The 16013-nt window shown below is 37.3% G+C and overlaps 1 protein-coding gene across 1 annotated transcript in view; it reads right to left on the reverse strand.

Annotated features, from left to right (window-relative positions):
* Positions 1 to 16013, reverse strand: part of LOC121373135 (coadhesin-like) — a 132301-nt gene that overhangs the window by 14475 nt on the left and 101813 nt on the right. Inside the window, exons 11-12 of the mRNA XM_041499587.1 lie at positions 1924 to 2014; positions 1101 to 1290 (exon numbers count right to left, since the gene is read on the reverse strand). Coding sequence (XP_041355521.1) covers positions 1101 to 1290; positions 1924 to 2014 — 281 coding nt within the window. The remainder of the gene's footprint in view (positions 1 to 1100; positions 1291 to 1923; positions 2015 to 16013) is intronic.

The raw sequence follows: 16013 nt of genomic DNA on the forward strand, positions 1-16013 counted from the left end.
AAATATATCGTACAGGAGTACCATACAAAATATACTTGCTTCTACAATTTATTTCTAGTGTTTGAGACAAAAACCTTGCCAAATAATATGTATAATACAAAATGGCTTTTGATAAATCCAGGAGAGAAAAATTGGGAAGGAATCACTTGCTTTCAAAACAGACTAATAAATTTCTTTTTATCACAGATTAAGGAATGAGTCATAATAATTTTACTCAAGTAAAATTCCAGAAATAATTATTTCTGTTTCAAGGCTCTGTAAGACTTATTATGCTTATTAGCAAACAGTGTTAAGAGACAAATTAATAAATACGATATCTCATGAAAACAATAACATAGTTTTCAAGAGTTACTAATTCAAATTCCCATAGTTTTCATGAGTTAACAATTCAAATTCTCATAGTCTCCAAGAGTTATTAATTCAAATTCTCATAGCCTCCAAGTGTTATTAATTCAAATTATCATAACGTCCAAGAGTTATTAATTCAAATTGTCATAGCCTGGATAGGTACTAATTCAAATTCTCATAGCCTCCAAGAGTTACTAATTTAAACTGGCATACTTTTCAAGAGTTACTAATTCAAATTATCATACTCTTGAAGAGTTACTAATTCAAATTCTCATACATTCAACAGTTACTAATTCAAATTGGTATACTTTTCAAGAGTTAACTAATTCAAATTCTCATACTTTTCAAGAGTTACTAATGGAAATTGGCATACTTTTCAAGAGTTACTAATTCAAATTGGCATTGTTTTCAAGAGTTACTAATTCAAATTCGCATATTTTTCAAGATTTACTAATTCAAATTCTCATACTTTTCAAGTTAATAATTCAAATTGGCATAGTTTTTAAGAGTTTCTAATTCAAATACACATACTTTTCAAGAGTTACTAATTCAAACTGGCATACTTTTCAACAGTTACTAATTCAAATTCTCATACTTTTCAAGAGTTAATAATTCAAAGTATTATACTTTTCAAGAGTTAATAATTCAAATTCTTATACTTTTCAGGAGTTAATAATTCAAATTGGCATAGTTTTCAAGAGTTCGCTAATTGCTGTCTGTTGGGAAGTTAGCGTTTATGTATGTGCCATCACTGGGAGCATCATTTGGGTCTCCGGCAGTTCTTCGTAGAAGTGTTCAGGCGACCGTAAAGAAGCAGTCTCGTAAAGATTCTCAGCGATGGACTCAGCACTCTCTGGCCTTGTGACGTCGTTCACATTTGGTGACTCTGACACGGGTCGTTCGTTGATGTCTGATTTCATCTTCCCAATTCTTCTTCTCAGTCTGAAAAATATATGTTTTCTCCTGTAAACTATCTAGAAAGCATGTCCATGAGATTAGACTGGTGAAACTCAATCCAGCAAAGGTAGCACAATATTTGGCAATTGCAATCGCGTCTCTCTGTCTGTGTACTCTGTATCTCTCTTTCTCTGCCTGTCTGTCGTGTCTGTCGTGTCTGTCTGTCTGACTGACTGACTGACTGACTGACTGACTGACTGACTGACTGACTGACTGACTGACTGTCTGTCTGTCTGTCTGTCTGTCTGTCTGTCTGTCTGTCTGTCTGTCTCTCTCTCTCTCTCTCTCTCTCTCTCTCTCTCTCTCTCTCTCTCTCTCTCTCTCTCTCTCTCTCTCTCTCTCTCTCTCTCTCTCTCTCTCTCTCTCTCTCTCTCTGACCGAGACACAACTCATTATTTTGACTCTGGAAAATCACCTCTTCTGTATATAAGTCTATAAGTGTAAGGTTACTACAAAAACTTCAATTTTTTCTAAAACCTAACCATTAAACAGCATGCTTAGATGATGTCGTGATTTATCTTTGTTCTAAAGAAGATTCGTACGCCATTCTACAACTACAATTCCTGGCTGTTGTTAAAACAAAATATTTAGAAAAGAAGAAATAAAATATCTACTCACCTGAAGAAGATGACAGCAGCCACAACAAGGAATATGACGAAGACTCCAGACACCGACAAGACTGCAATGAGACCTGGGCCAAACACTGATTCTGAAAAAGAATATCGAAGTCTTTCAGACTACTAGTAATTACAGTATCAGTAGTATATTCAATATTGTCAATAGGTTCTCAACAGAACAGAACTTTATTTACACTCAGATCACCGTAGATTAAATATTGTCGATAGGTTCTCAACAGAACAGAACAGAACTTTATTTAAGCTCAGATCACCATAGATTAAATATTGTCGATAGGTTCTGGACGTAACAGAACTTTATTTACACTCAGATCACCAGACGGTGATACATGGGGGTGCCCACCTAGTCTAAGTGCATATTGGGACTGCACACGGCCCTCTAAAACAATTAATATCGCCACAGGCGAAAAGAAATTAAGAGCATGTTCCGTCACATTGGTCTTTTATTGTATTCTGTTTTGTTTAGTTTTTTAGTGGGTTTTTTGTTGCTTGACTAGTTCATATTATTTTCTGTTGTCACTTTTAGGGGTGGACAGATTGATACAAAGGTAAACACTAATTGCTGAAAAACCTCCAATTATTATCACAGAAAATAATAAGGCTTTAACATTTGCGTTGGGAATATCTAAATCATTACGTCTTGAAACATATACTCAAATATTGCATAACACTACATGTACATATAAGAAAAACACTGGTTAATTTAGCTACAAAAGCATCTTCCGTTCATCAGTGTATGTTTATCATTGCCACGTGATATATAAGTGTGGTCAGATATTTTCATTGAAAAACTACTCCACTGTGTATTGTTTTAGTCACCAATAATTTCTTTCTTTTTTAAACTTATTTTCGTTCTTATAATCTAAATAAGGTTCAAGCACGCTGTCTTGGGCACACATCTCAGCTATCTGGGCTGTATGGTCAGGACAGTAGGTTAGTGGATAGTGAGGGAGAAGTGGGTTTAGTGGTCTTACATCTACACATTTGGAGTTAAAACTCGCTTTGGCTGGGATCCGGTACTGTGTTGTGTACCCAATACCTACCAGCCTTATGTCCTATGGCTTAACCACAACACCACCGAGGCCGGTCACAAATCATTGATGAAATCTCGCCAGTTAACAATGATACACTTTATATTTTCTCAACATGATGTTAAGTACAAGTGTTTTTAAACTATTGGAAACACACAAATAGACAGACAGACAAATATATACAGATAGACATATAGACATTGTCATCTTAAAAAGGTATTGGCAACATCGTGCTAAACATGGACAAAGGGACAAACCAGACACTCAGAAAGACAGACAGACAGTCACGAACGAAATCGGATAACCTCGTTACCTGGACGTTTGATATTTGTATTACAGGACACTGTTGAGATACGTTTGTTTCCTGTTCCGCAGTCTTTGCCACCACTTTTTGGAGCTGGGTTAGTGCACGTTCGTATCTGATATCTTCTTTGAGATCCCACACCACACGTGACACTACAAACACCTAGCTGATCATAGTCCCAGCTGCTCCAGCCTCCGTTGACAACTATAAAATCAAATGAAATACTTCTGACACAAGGTTGTTGGAAATTAGACGAGTGTTTATATCAATGCAGACTTGTGGTTGTGTCCACATTTCAACTTGGGTGGGATGTAGCTCACTACTAGAGTGCTCGCATGGAATGCAAAAGGTCACGTTCAAAGTTAACATTAAAAATATTAATTTAGGAGAAAATACCAAAGGAATTTCAAAATTGATGTAATTTGCATATTTCGTTTAACCATCTGCAAACAATTGTAATTCGGAATTAGTAAAAGTGTTCGTATCACTTGCTTGCATTTATATTTGGATTCAGCATACCTTAAAACACTTAATAATACTTTCTGTCAGATGTACACATCGTGTTCACGTATCCGTTCTACTAAGGCATTCATATTAGCTTTTACATTTAGTATCTAACAGGGAATAATTCTAGACATATCGAATCTTTCTACTAGAGTTCTCATTAGACACAACGTGATAGGATTCCACACCAACATTCAGGTCACACCTTCAATGCAGATGTTGTCAACGAATACATTATGTGAAAATGACATATCACAAGTAAATAAATGACTACGTTTTTTTTAACTTATAGTTACCTGGTAAGTGGCAGAAGTAAAACAATAGGTTGACTGCAATGATTTTGAATTATGAACCCATAAGCCTAAAAACCATCTTATCTTGCACCCATATCACATTTAAAAATGCTGTTGTTTATTAATAACATTACCTAATAGTAATAGTGTCGAAAGACTGGGTTATTTAAATATTACAAATATCAACCTAATTGAGTGGTGCGGTGTAGCGTGGTGAGTGTGTATATATATGTCTCTCTCTCTCTCTCTCTCTCTCTCTCTCTCTCTCTCTCTCTCTCTCTCTCTCTCTCTCTCTCTCTCTCTCTCTCTCTGTCTGTCTCTCCGTCTGTCTGTCTGTCTCTCTCTCCTCTCCTCTCTCTCTCTCTCTCTCTCCCCCTCTCTCCTCTCTCTCTCCCCTCTCTCTCTCCTCTCTCTCTCTCTCTCCCTCTCTCTCTCTCTCTCTCTCTCTCTCTCTCTGTATCTGTTTGTCTGTGTTTTGCTGTTTGTTTGTTTTGGCAAGTTTTATGTTTTCATCTCCTGTTTTCATGTCGTGTTTTTGTATTGTCTATGTATTTGTTGTTGGAGGGGGACGGTAGGGCCTATCTAAAACATTTCCTGTATTAGTTACATACTTAATTATTTATTTTTATGTTATTATTATTATTATTATTATTAGTATTTAATTATTGTTAACTTGCGTATGTGGTGTATTTGAATGACTTGGTGGTTTTGTTGGTTTGTTTCGTGTGTTTTTTTCTAAAAAAGATTTTGTCTAGTTCATATTGTTCTTTGTTGTTCATTTTATTTTGTCAATTTTAGTGGTGGACAGATTGATACAGGTAAACACTAATTGCTGAAAAAACGCAATTATTTCCAGCTTTTAACATTAGCGTTGTGAATATCTAAATCATTACGTCTTAAAACATATACTCAAATACACGCTGTCCTGGGCACACATCTCGGCTATCTGGGCTGTCTATTCAGGACAGTAGGTTGCTGGCTAGTGAGAGAGAAGAGGGTGTAGGGATCTTCCCATTCTGTCAGTCAGAAGATAGTATTTCACGAACAAAATAGGATAATCTCGTTACCTGGACATTTGATGTTTGTATTACAGGACACTGTTGAGATACGTTTGTTTCTTGTTCCGCATTCTCTGCCGCCATTTTTTGGAGCTGGGTTGGTGCACGTTCGTATCTGATGTCGTTTTCGAGCTCCCACACCGCACGTGCCACTACAGGCACCTAGCTGATCATGGCCCCAACTGCTCCAGCCTCCATTGATAACTATAAAGTACAAATAAAATATTTCTGACACAAGGTTGTTGGGAATTAGATGAGTGTGTATATCATTGCAGTCTTGTGGTTGTGGACACATTTCAATATGGGTGGGATGTAGCTCACTAGTAGAGTATTCGTATGATGTGTGACGAGTCTCGTTCAAAGTTTATTCTTAAAATACCATCTTATCTTGCGCCTATGTACCCATGTCTTTCTGACCGTATAACACACTAGAATTGTTGTTTATTAATAATAGTAACTAATAGTGTCTGAGACGGAAATAAGTTATATTATGTTGGAAATTATATACAGTAATACAATGTGTTGTATTATCTATGGAAGAGAATAGATCACAATGTAGGGATAAAGATTGTCTGAAAAGTAATCTGAACCCACAAGAAGCTACCAATTATGTGTATCTGTCTGTGTGTGTTTGTGTGTGTGTCAGTGTGTGTGTGTCTCTGTGTGTGTCTGTGTGTGTTTGTATGTGTGTCTTGTGTGTGTGTACGTGTGTGTATGTGTATGTATGTGTGTGTGTGTGTCTCTGTGTGTGTGTGTCTGTGTGTGTGTGTGTCTGTGCGTGTATGTGTGTGTCTGTGTGTTTGTGTGTGTATGTGCGTGTGTGCCTGTGTATGTGTGTGTGTGTGTGTCTCTCTCTCTCTCTCTCTCTCTCTCTCTCTCTCTCTCTCTCTCTCTCTCTCTCTCTCTCTCTCTCTCTCTCTCTCTGTGTGTGTGTGTGTGTGTGTGTGTGACATTTAGCATATCTATATGTATATTGGTATAGCAGTACATGGGTGATTTTTTTAAAATCCTACTGTATGAAGCTATAGCATAATAAGTATGACACTTTAGAACATTGAACGTTATTGCGGATTTTATTTGGATAAACTACTTAATATTAAAATGGTATTTGGTAAAAATATCAATGTCAAGAAATGGTGTAACATTTAAAAGCTAATCAACATCTAATGAAAATGAAGGCTGAGAGTTTTCTTCTACCACACACAAAGGCAAGTTTAGACTTCATTTTTTCCTGTTCTTCGTTCTCTCCAATAATTTCAGATTTCCGTTTTATGTCTTTCACTTGCAACCCTAGAGAGATTAATCTATATGGGAGTGTCTCTCCTAGAAAGTAGACAGCGGTCGTAGGACAAGTTCGCCAGCAAAAGAACGTTGAATGGAAATCTCGACATATTGGGGCAAATCAAACACTCCAAGAACTAAAGAAGTATAATACGTGAATCGTGATCTGGGCAGAATGCAGAGACGAATGGGCATTTGGTAAAATAGTAGATGATTCTATGAATCTCTAGTGCCTCGTCTATAGGAGGACAGCCATTCATGAGGAGATCCTTTATCCATCTTGCACTGCCACAAAGAGGATTGCCACTACCAGACTAGTTAACTAAATAAAAACTATCACATGACAGCTCATTGGAATAAGTACAGCTGTCATGACATGTACTCATGAATCACTGTCACAACAGTGATAATATCAAGCGTTTGCGAAAGATGGGCATATCCAAAGTGACACATTCTGAGAGAATGGACCATATAAAATTATGGAATGATTTTCGTAATGTTTTACAAATACAACTTTGTAGTTTGAGAGATATTACCAGAAAAGTAATATTTTAAATGTATTTTGAATATCTACTTTTGGGATATTCGTGGAGAGGCACTGCCATCACACAGGCTATGCCTACTGAAAAATAGCAAGTGATCTTCAATATGCACGTTCACTTAAACAGCCGCAGGATTTAGCGCAGTCGCTACAACGCTGTCGTGAGGTACTTTTGACACAGGATCGAAATTCTCTACATACCCATGTGTCGATCATATTGTTATAGTTTACGTGTAAATGTTTATACTTGGATTATGGTTCGTGAATGTGCCCAATTTGTTCAAAACAGTTGATTCTCAAACGTACTCACCGGCTTTTTCTGCAACTAAAAACAAACAAACAACATTACTATTAAGTACTCATAGTAATAAGCAAACGCATTATGGTTACATTGGGAATTATATTCAGTAATACACTAACTACTGTTGAAATGTTTAGTGTACCCACGTGCGTCTTCCAATGTGCATAGAACTCAATACACACACTATAAGGATAAAAAAACTAGGGCAAGTGTGTGTCGTGCGTTTGCGTGTGTCTGTGTGTGTGTGTGTGTGTGTATGTCTGTGTGTATGTCTGTGTGTATGTCTCTGTGTGGGTCTGTGTGTATGTGTGTGTATGTTCGTGTGTGTGTACGTGTGTATGTGTATCCGTGTGTGTGTGTGTGTGCTTCTGTGTGGTATTTCATTGTTTACGTTTAAAATGGTACATTCACCTGATCCCAGACAGAAGACATGGCTATAAAATATAAAACGTTATGGTTACAAAGACACTACTATGGAAAGTGACACATTCTGAGAGAATGCGCCATATAAAATTATGGAATGATTTGCGTAATGTTTTACTAATACAACTTTGTAGTTTGAGAGATATTACCAGAAAATTAATATTTTAAATGTATTTTGAATATCTACTTTTTGGATATTCGAGGATACGCGCTGCCACCAGACAGGCTACGCCTACTGAAAAAATAGCAAGTGATCTTCAATATGCACGTTCACTTAAACAGCCACAGGATTTAGCGCAGTTGGTACAACGCTGTCGTGAGGTACTTTTGACATAGGATCGAAATTCTCTGCGTACCCATGTGTCGATCATATTGCTATACTTTACGTGTAAATGTTTATACTTATATTATGATTGGTGAGCGTGCCAAATTTGTAATGTTTTAGTCATATAACTTTGTAGTTTGAGAGACATTGTCAGAAAAGTAATATTTTAAAAGTACTTTTGCATATCTACTTTTTGGATATTTGAGGAGGAGACACACTGTCACCACACAGGCTACGCCTGCTGAAAATAAGCAAGGGAACTTCTATATGCAAGTTCACTTAAACAGGCGCAGGATTTAGCGCAGTTGGTACAACGCTGTCGTGGGGTACTTGTGACATAGGATCGAAATTCTCTGCGACGCCATGTGTCAAACATATTGCTGTACTTTACGTGTAAATGTTTATACTTATATTAAGATTGGTGAGCGTGCCCAATTTGTTCAGAAACAGTTCATTCTCAAACGTACTCACTGAATTTTTCTGCAATTAAAAAGAAACAAAAATATTACTATTCAGTACATATAGTAATAAGCAAACAAGATATTGTTATATTGGGAATTATATTCAGTAATACACGAACTGCTGTCGAAATGTTTAGTGTAACCACGTGCGTCAGGCATTGTCCACAAAACTCAATATACACACTATACGGCAAGTAATCTCAACCCACAAGGTGGTAACAACACCAGTGTGTGTGTGTGTGTGTGTGTGTGTGTGTGTGTGTGTGTGTCTGTGTTTTTGTGTGTCGTGCGCGTGCCTATGTTTCTGTGTGTGTGCGTGTGTGTGTGTCTCTCTGTGCGTGTGTGTGTCTCTCTGTGTGTAGGTGTGTGTGTGTTTGTGTGTGTGTGTGTGTGTATGCGTCTATGTGTGTCTGTATATGTTTTTGTCTCTGTGTGTGTATGTTTGTGTGTCTCTCTGTATGGGTCTGTGTGTATGTGTGAGTATGTTCGTATGAGCGTGTGTGTGTGCGTGTGTGTGTGTGTGTGTGTCTGTGTCTGTGTGTGTGTGTGTGTGTGTGTGTGTGTGTGTGCGTGTGCGAGTGTGTATGTTCATGTGTGTGTGTGTTTGTGTGTGGTATTTCATTGTTTACGTTTAAAATGGTACATTCACTTGATCCCAGACAGAATGAATTAATGAATGTTTAACGACACCCCAGCACGATCCCAGACAGAAGACATGGTTATAAAGTATAAAACGTTATGGTTATAAAGACACTACTATGCAAAGTGACACATTCTGGGAGAATGGGCCATATAAAATTATGGAACGATGTGTGTGTGTGTGTGTGTGTCGTTGTGCGTTTGCGTGTGTGTCTGTGTATGTGTGTCTGTGTGTGTATGTGTGTGTGTGTGTGTGTGTATGTCTATATGTATGTCTATGGGTGGGTCTGTGTGTATGTGTGTGTATGTTCGTGTGTGTGTACGTGTGTATGGGTATGCGTGTCTGTGTGTACTTCTGTGTGGTATTTCATTGTTTACATTTGAAATGGTAGATTCACCTGATCCCAGACAGAAGACATGGCTATAAATTATAAAACGATATAAAATGATTGGTGAGTGTGCCCAGTTTGTTCAAAAACAATTCATTCTCAAACGTACTCACCGAATTCATCTGCAATTAAAAAGAAACAAACAATATTACTATTCAGTACATATAGTAATAAGCAAACAAGATATTGTTATATTGGGAATTATATTCAGTAATACACTAACTACTGTTGAAATGTTTAGTGTAACCACGTGCGTCTTGCATTGTCCATAGAACTCAATATACACACTATGAGGATAAAGACTAGGGCAAGTAATCTGAACCCACAAGGACGTAACACCATCAGTGTGTGTGTGTGTGTGTGTGTGTGTGTGTCGTGCGTTTGCGTGTGTGTATGTGTGTCTGTGTGTGTATGTGTGTGTGTGTGTGTGTGTGTCGTGCGTTTGCGTGTGTGTCTGTGTGTCTGTGTGTGTATGTGTGTGTGTATGTCTGTGTGTGTGCTTTTGTGTGGTATTTCATTGTTTACGTTTAAAATGGTACATTCACCTGATCCCAGACAGAAGACATGACTATAAAATATAAAACGTTATGTTTACAAAGACTCTACTATGCAAAGTGACACATTCTGAGAGAATGGACCATATAAAATTATGGAATGATTTTCGTAATGTTTTACTAATACAACTTTGTAGTTTGAGAGATATTACCAGAAAATTAATATTTTAAATGTATTTTGAATATCTACTTTTTGGATATTAGAGGAGACACACTGCCATTACACAGCCTACGCCTACTGAAAAATAGCAAGTGATCTTCAATATGCAAGTTCACTTAAACAGCCGCAGGATTTAGCGCAGTTGGTACAACGCTGTCGTGAGGTACTTTTGACATAGGATCGAAATTCTCTGCGTACCCATGTGTCGATCATATTGTTGTAGTTTACGTGTAAATGTTTATACTTGGATTATGGTTCGTGAGTGTGCCCAATTTGTTCAAAACAGTTGATTCTCTAACGTACTCACCATTTTGAGCTGCAACTAAAAAGAAACAAACAACATTACTATTAAGTACTCATAGTAATAAGCAAACACATTATTGTTATATTGGGAATTATATTCAGTAATACACTAACTACTGTCGAAATGTTTAGTGTACCCACGTGCGTCTTCCAATGTGCATAGAACTCAATATTCACACTATAAGGATAAAAAACTAGGGCAAGTGTGTGTCGTGCGTTTGCGTGTGTCTCTGTGTGTCTGTGCGTGTGTGTGTGTGTGTGTATGTCTGTGTGTATGTCTCTGTGTGGGTATGTGTGTATGTGTGTGTATGTTCGCGTGTGTGTACGTGTGTATGTCTATCCATGTGTGTGTGTGTGTGTGTGTGTGTGTGTGTGTGTGCTTCTGTGTGGTATTTCATTGTTTACGTTTAAAATGGTACATTCACCTGATCCCAGACAGAAGACATGGCTATAAAATATAAAATGTTATGGTTACAAAGACACTACTATAGAAAGTGACACATTCTGAGAGAATGGGCCATATAAAATTATGGAATGATTTTCGTAATGTTTTACTCATATAACTTTGTAGTTTGAGAGACATTGTCAGAAAAGTAATATTTTAAAAGTACTTTTGCATATCTACTTTTTGGATATTTGAGGAGGAGACACACTGTCACCACACAGGCTACGCCTGCTGAAAATAAGCAAGTGAACTTCTATATTCAAGTTCACTTAAACAGGCACAGGATTTAGCGCACTTGGTACAACGCTGTCGTGGGGTACTTGTGACATAGGATCGAAATTCACTGCGACGCCATGTGTCAAACATATTGCTGTACTTTACGTATAAATGTTTATACTTATATTATGATTGGTGAGCGTGCCCAATTTGTTCAGAAACAGTTCATTCTCAAACGTACTCACTGAATTTTTCTGCAATTAAAAAGAAACAAACATATTACTATTCAGTACATATAGTAATAAGCAAACAAGATATTGTTATATTGGGAATTATATTCAGTAATACACGAACTGCTGTCGAAATGTTTAGTGTAACCACGTGCGTCAGGCATTATCCATAAAATTCAATATACACACTATAAGGACAAAGACTAGGCAAGTAATCTCAACCCACAAGGTGGTAACAACAACAGTGTGTGTGTGTGTGTGTGTGTGTGTGTGTGTGTGTGTGTGTGTGTGTGTGTGCGTCTGTGTGTGTCTGTGTGTCGTGCGCGTGCCTGTGTGTCTGTGTTTGTGCCCATGTGTGTGTCTCTGTGTGTATGTGTGTGTTTGTGTGTGTGTGTGTGTGTATGCGTATATGTGTGTCTGTATATGTTTGTGTCTCTGTGTGTGTATGTGTGTGTGTCTCTCTGTATGGATATGTGTGTATGGGTGTGTATGTTCGTATGAGCGTGTGTGTGTGCGTGTGAACGTGTGTGTGTGTGTGCGTGTGTACGAGTGAGTATGTCCATGTGTGTGTGTGCTTGTGTGTGGTATTTCATTGTTTACGTTTAAAATGGTACGTTCACTTGATCCCAGACAGAATGAATGAATGAATGTTTAACGACACCCCAGCACGATCCAAGACAGAAGACATGGTTATAAAGTATAAAACGTTATGGTTACAAAGACACTACTATGCAAAGTGACACATTCTGGGAGAATGGGCCATATAAAATTATGGAATGATGTGTGTGTGTCGTTGTGCGTTTGCGTGTGTGTCTGTGTCTGTGGGCCTCTGTGTGTATGTGTGTGTATGTCTGTGTGTGGGTCTGTGTGTATATTCGTGTGTGTACGTGTGTATGTGTATGCGTGTGTATGTGTATGCTTCTGTGTGGTATTTCATTGTTTACGTTTAAAATGGTAGATTCACCTGATCCCAGACAGAAGACATGGCTATAAAATATAAAACGTTATAAAATGATTGGTGAGTGTGCCCAATTTGTTCAAAAACAGTTCATTCTCAAACGTACTCACCGAATTCATCTGCAATTAAAAAGAAAGAAACAATATTACTATTCAGTACATATAGTAATAAGCAAACAAGTTATTATTATGTTGGGAATTATATTCAGTAATACACTAACTACTGTTGAAATGTTTAGTTTAACCACGTGCGTCTTGCAGTGTCCATAGAACTCAATACACACACTATAACGATAAAGACTAGGGCAAATAATATTGTTTCTCTCTCTCTCTCTCTCTCTCTCTCTCTCTCTCTCTCTCTCTCTCTCTCTCTCTCTCTCTCTCTCTCTCTCTCTCTCTCTGTGTCTGTGTGTGTGTGTGTGTGTGCGTGTGTGTGTGAGTGTGTGTGTGTGTGTGTGTGTGTGTGTGTGAGTGTGGTATTTCATTGTTTACGTTTAAAATGGTGCATGTTACAAACATTGATGTCACAACATTCTATATATTTCACCAGCTACTCAACAATTATTAATATGTGTAGAAAAAAGAAAACGATAATCGTCCTGTCACATCCAAACATATTTCTATTCTTGGATAAAGTCCTCTTTCTTACTTCTTTGACCCCTCCCCCCCACCCCCCACCCCAATTGTAACCCTAAATGGATTATATCAATATGAACCTGACTCTCCGAAGAAATATACTGCGGTCATATGGACAAATACACCCGTAGAAGAGCTTTATATGGAAATCACAAAATGTTGAATAAAAATAATAGGTGGGACAATATTCCATTGTTTTAATATGAATAGTACATAAGCAGATTCGGTTATCATTCCTATAGTAATTTTTGACATTACGTTTTCTATCGCGCAATTTAAACTGTATTCCATATGTATGTATGTATGCCCACACAAGATTGTCAGGTCTTAATGTTGGGACTTAACGTGCTTATATCAAACAAAATGTTCAAGCACGCTGTATTCCATATGTGAAACTGAGCAATTTACCATCAATAAACAACGCAATGAACTGTTACTGCGGATCATTTCAATAATATGCATTTCATATCTATCTGTAAACGTTTGAACTTTTTTTTCTTTCTCATATTCCTCATAAGACAGTACATAAAAGGCCTTTAGTGCACCAATCATGTAGCACCTGTTGGGTCTTGTTTCCTTGTATATTGTACCTTTAGTCAGGAATATGAAGGTAAACCACTATCGACGCTGATTCACATTACATTACAATTTTGGTATTTTTAGTTAATTACGCAACGATTATGTCCAGTATACTTTAATTTGTTCTTGTATATCAAAAGTAGATATGACAAAATCATTCTGACAGTACTGCTAAAGCAATGCATGTTCCTTGCCGAGCTCCATAAAGTTCATGGGACATAACTGTCAAAGATATATCATTTAAACAAATTCCATGAAAGTCAAACTTGGTCACAACTCCACCAAAAAAACACAACCCCAAACAAACAAACAAAACAAAACAAAACACAAAATCAGTAAATGCCCATAACACTCAAATATAAACTGTAAAGCTATTCACAAAATATCAACTAAATATATTGGGGCATTGAGAGAAAAGGTACGAAAAACAAATTGGCATGAATCCTTTTGTAGATGGCTATTTTTATGTCAAAAATATTTTCTAGTTCAATCAGTCTTTAGATAACAAATAATCTATCATGAGTGGCTGTTTGAGACAGTGAATTCTTTATCTTTTATCAGCATTTCGTGATTTCCTTTTAAAGCTCTTCTCTAGGTGTATTTGTTCATACGACCGCAGTCTATTGTTTTAAGAGAGTCGGTTTCATATTGATATAATCCATCTAGATTTACAATCGGGAAGAAATCAAAGAAGAAAAGAAGAGGGCATTATCCTAGAATAAAAACCGTTTTTCCTTTTTATGGAACACTCTCCAAGAACTCCACGCTCACCTATTATGTATTAGCGGCGTTACATATAACTCAACGAAAATGTTGCATAGAATTTTGGTTCATTGTCTTGGATTAGTTTTCAATCATTTAAGAATGTTCGATGCCACACCATCTGTTACGACGTTGACCACCTATCGGACCCTATTCTGTAAAAAGTTGATAAACAAAGCTATTTAAAAATCGCTGTTTGGTCTTCAAACGGATTTACCTGATCCCAGACAAAAGACATGACTATAAAGTATACAACATTATCTTTACAAAGATACTACTATGCGAAGTGACACATTCTGTGAGAATGGCTCATATATAATTATGGAATATTTTTCGTAATGTTTTACTCAAAGAACTCATATTTTGCATATCTACTTTTTGTATTTTTGAGGAGCAGACGCATTGCCACCACACAGGCTACGCCTACTGAAAAATAGCAAGTGATCTTCTATACGCACTGTCACCACACAGACTATGCCTACTGAAAAATAGCAAGTGATCTTCTATACGCACTGTCACCACACAGGCTACGCCTACTGAAAAATAGCAAGTGATCTTCTATACGCACTGTCACCACACAGGCTACGCCTACTGAAACATAGCAAGTGATCTTCTATATGTACGTTCACTTAAACAGGCGCAGGCTTTAGCGCAGTCGGTACAACGCTGTCGTGATGTACGTGTGACATAGGATCGAAATTCTCTGCAGACCCATGTGTCCAACATATTGCTGTACTTCAAGTGTAAATGTTTATACGTGGATTATGATTCGTGAATATGCCAAATTTGTTCAGAAACAGATCATTCTCAAACGTACCGATGGCGTCTAAATCTGCAATTAAAAAGAAACAAACAATAGTACTATTAAGTACACATAGCAATAAGCAAACACATTATTGTTAGTTTGGGAATTATATTCAGTAATACACTAACTACTGTTGAAATGTTTAGTGTACCCACGTGCGTCTTGCAATGTCCATAGAACTCAATATACACACTATAAGGATAAACACTAGGGCAAGTAATCTGAACCACAAGGAGGTAACAACATAAGTGTGTGTGTGTGTGTGTGTGTGTGTGTGTGTGTGTGTGTGTGTGTATGTGTGTGTTTGTGCGCGCGCGCGTGTGTGAGTGTGTGTGTGTGTGTGGTATTATAATGTTTACCTTTAAAATGGTGCATGGTATAGAAATTGATGTCACAAAATACTATATATATATATACACCTGGAAAAACGTTAAACATTTCCGTGGAATTTTTCTTTGACTAATAAAACAAGTGTCGCCAATACATTACTGGCAAAATGAGCTGCGAAAAACTAATTTGATTTGTAACACCAACCCATTGGCAGTAAGAAAACAGAACAATTGTATTAAATTTCGGATTTGTAATCACTATATTGTCACATAATCACCGGTACTGTTTAACTCCAAAACTTATCACTTCAAAGTACGGAGCTGCAGAGTTCATAAAACAATTTAAGGTGGTTATTTGAGAGTTAAAATGTTACTTCGAGTCTCTAGATAACACCCTTAGTTGAAAGGTTCAGTAGCGAGTAAATTCTCCATGTGTCCGGATGACTGCTTCTAACCTCCGTCTCATCCCTCTAATTAAACGTCGGATTTGTTGAAGGGGTAACTGCTACCACTCCCGATGCAAAGCTGCAGCCAATTCATGCACATT

The sequence above is a fragment of the Gigantopelta aegis genome, chromosome 5 (genome assembly GCF_016097555.1).
Source record: "Gigantopelta aegis isolate Gae_Host chromosome 5, Gae_host_genome, whole genome shotgun sequence".
Lineage (NCBI taxonomy): Eukaryota > Metazoa > Mollusca > Gastropoda > Neomphalida > Peltospiridae > Gigantopelta > Gigantopelta aegis.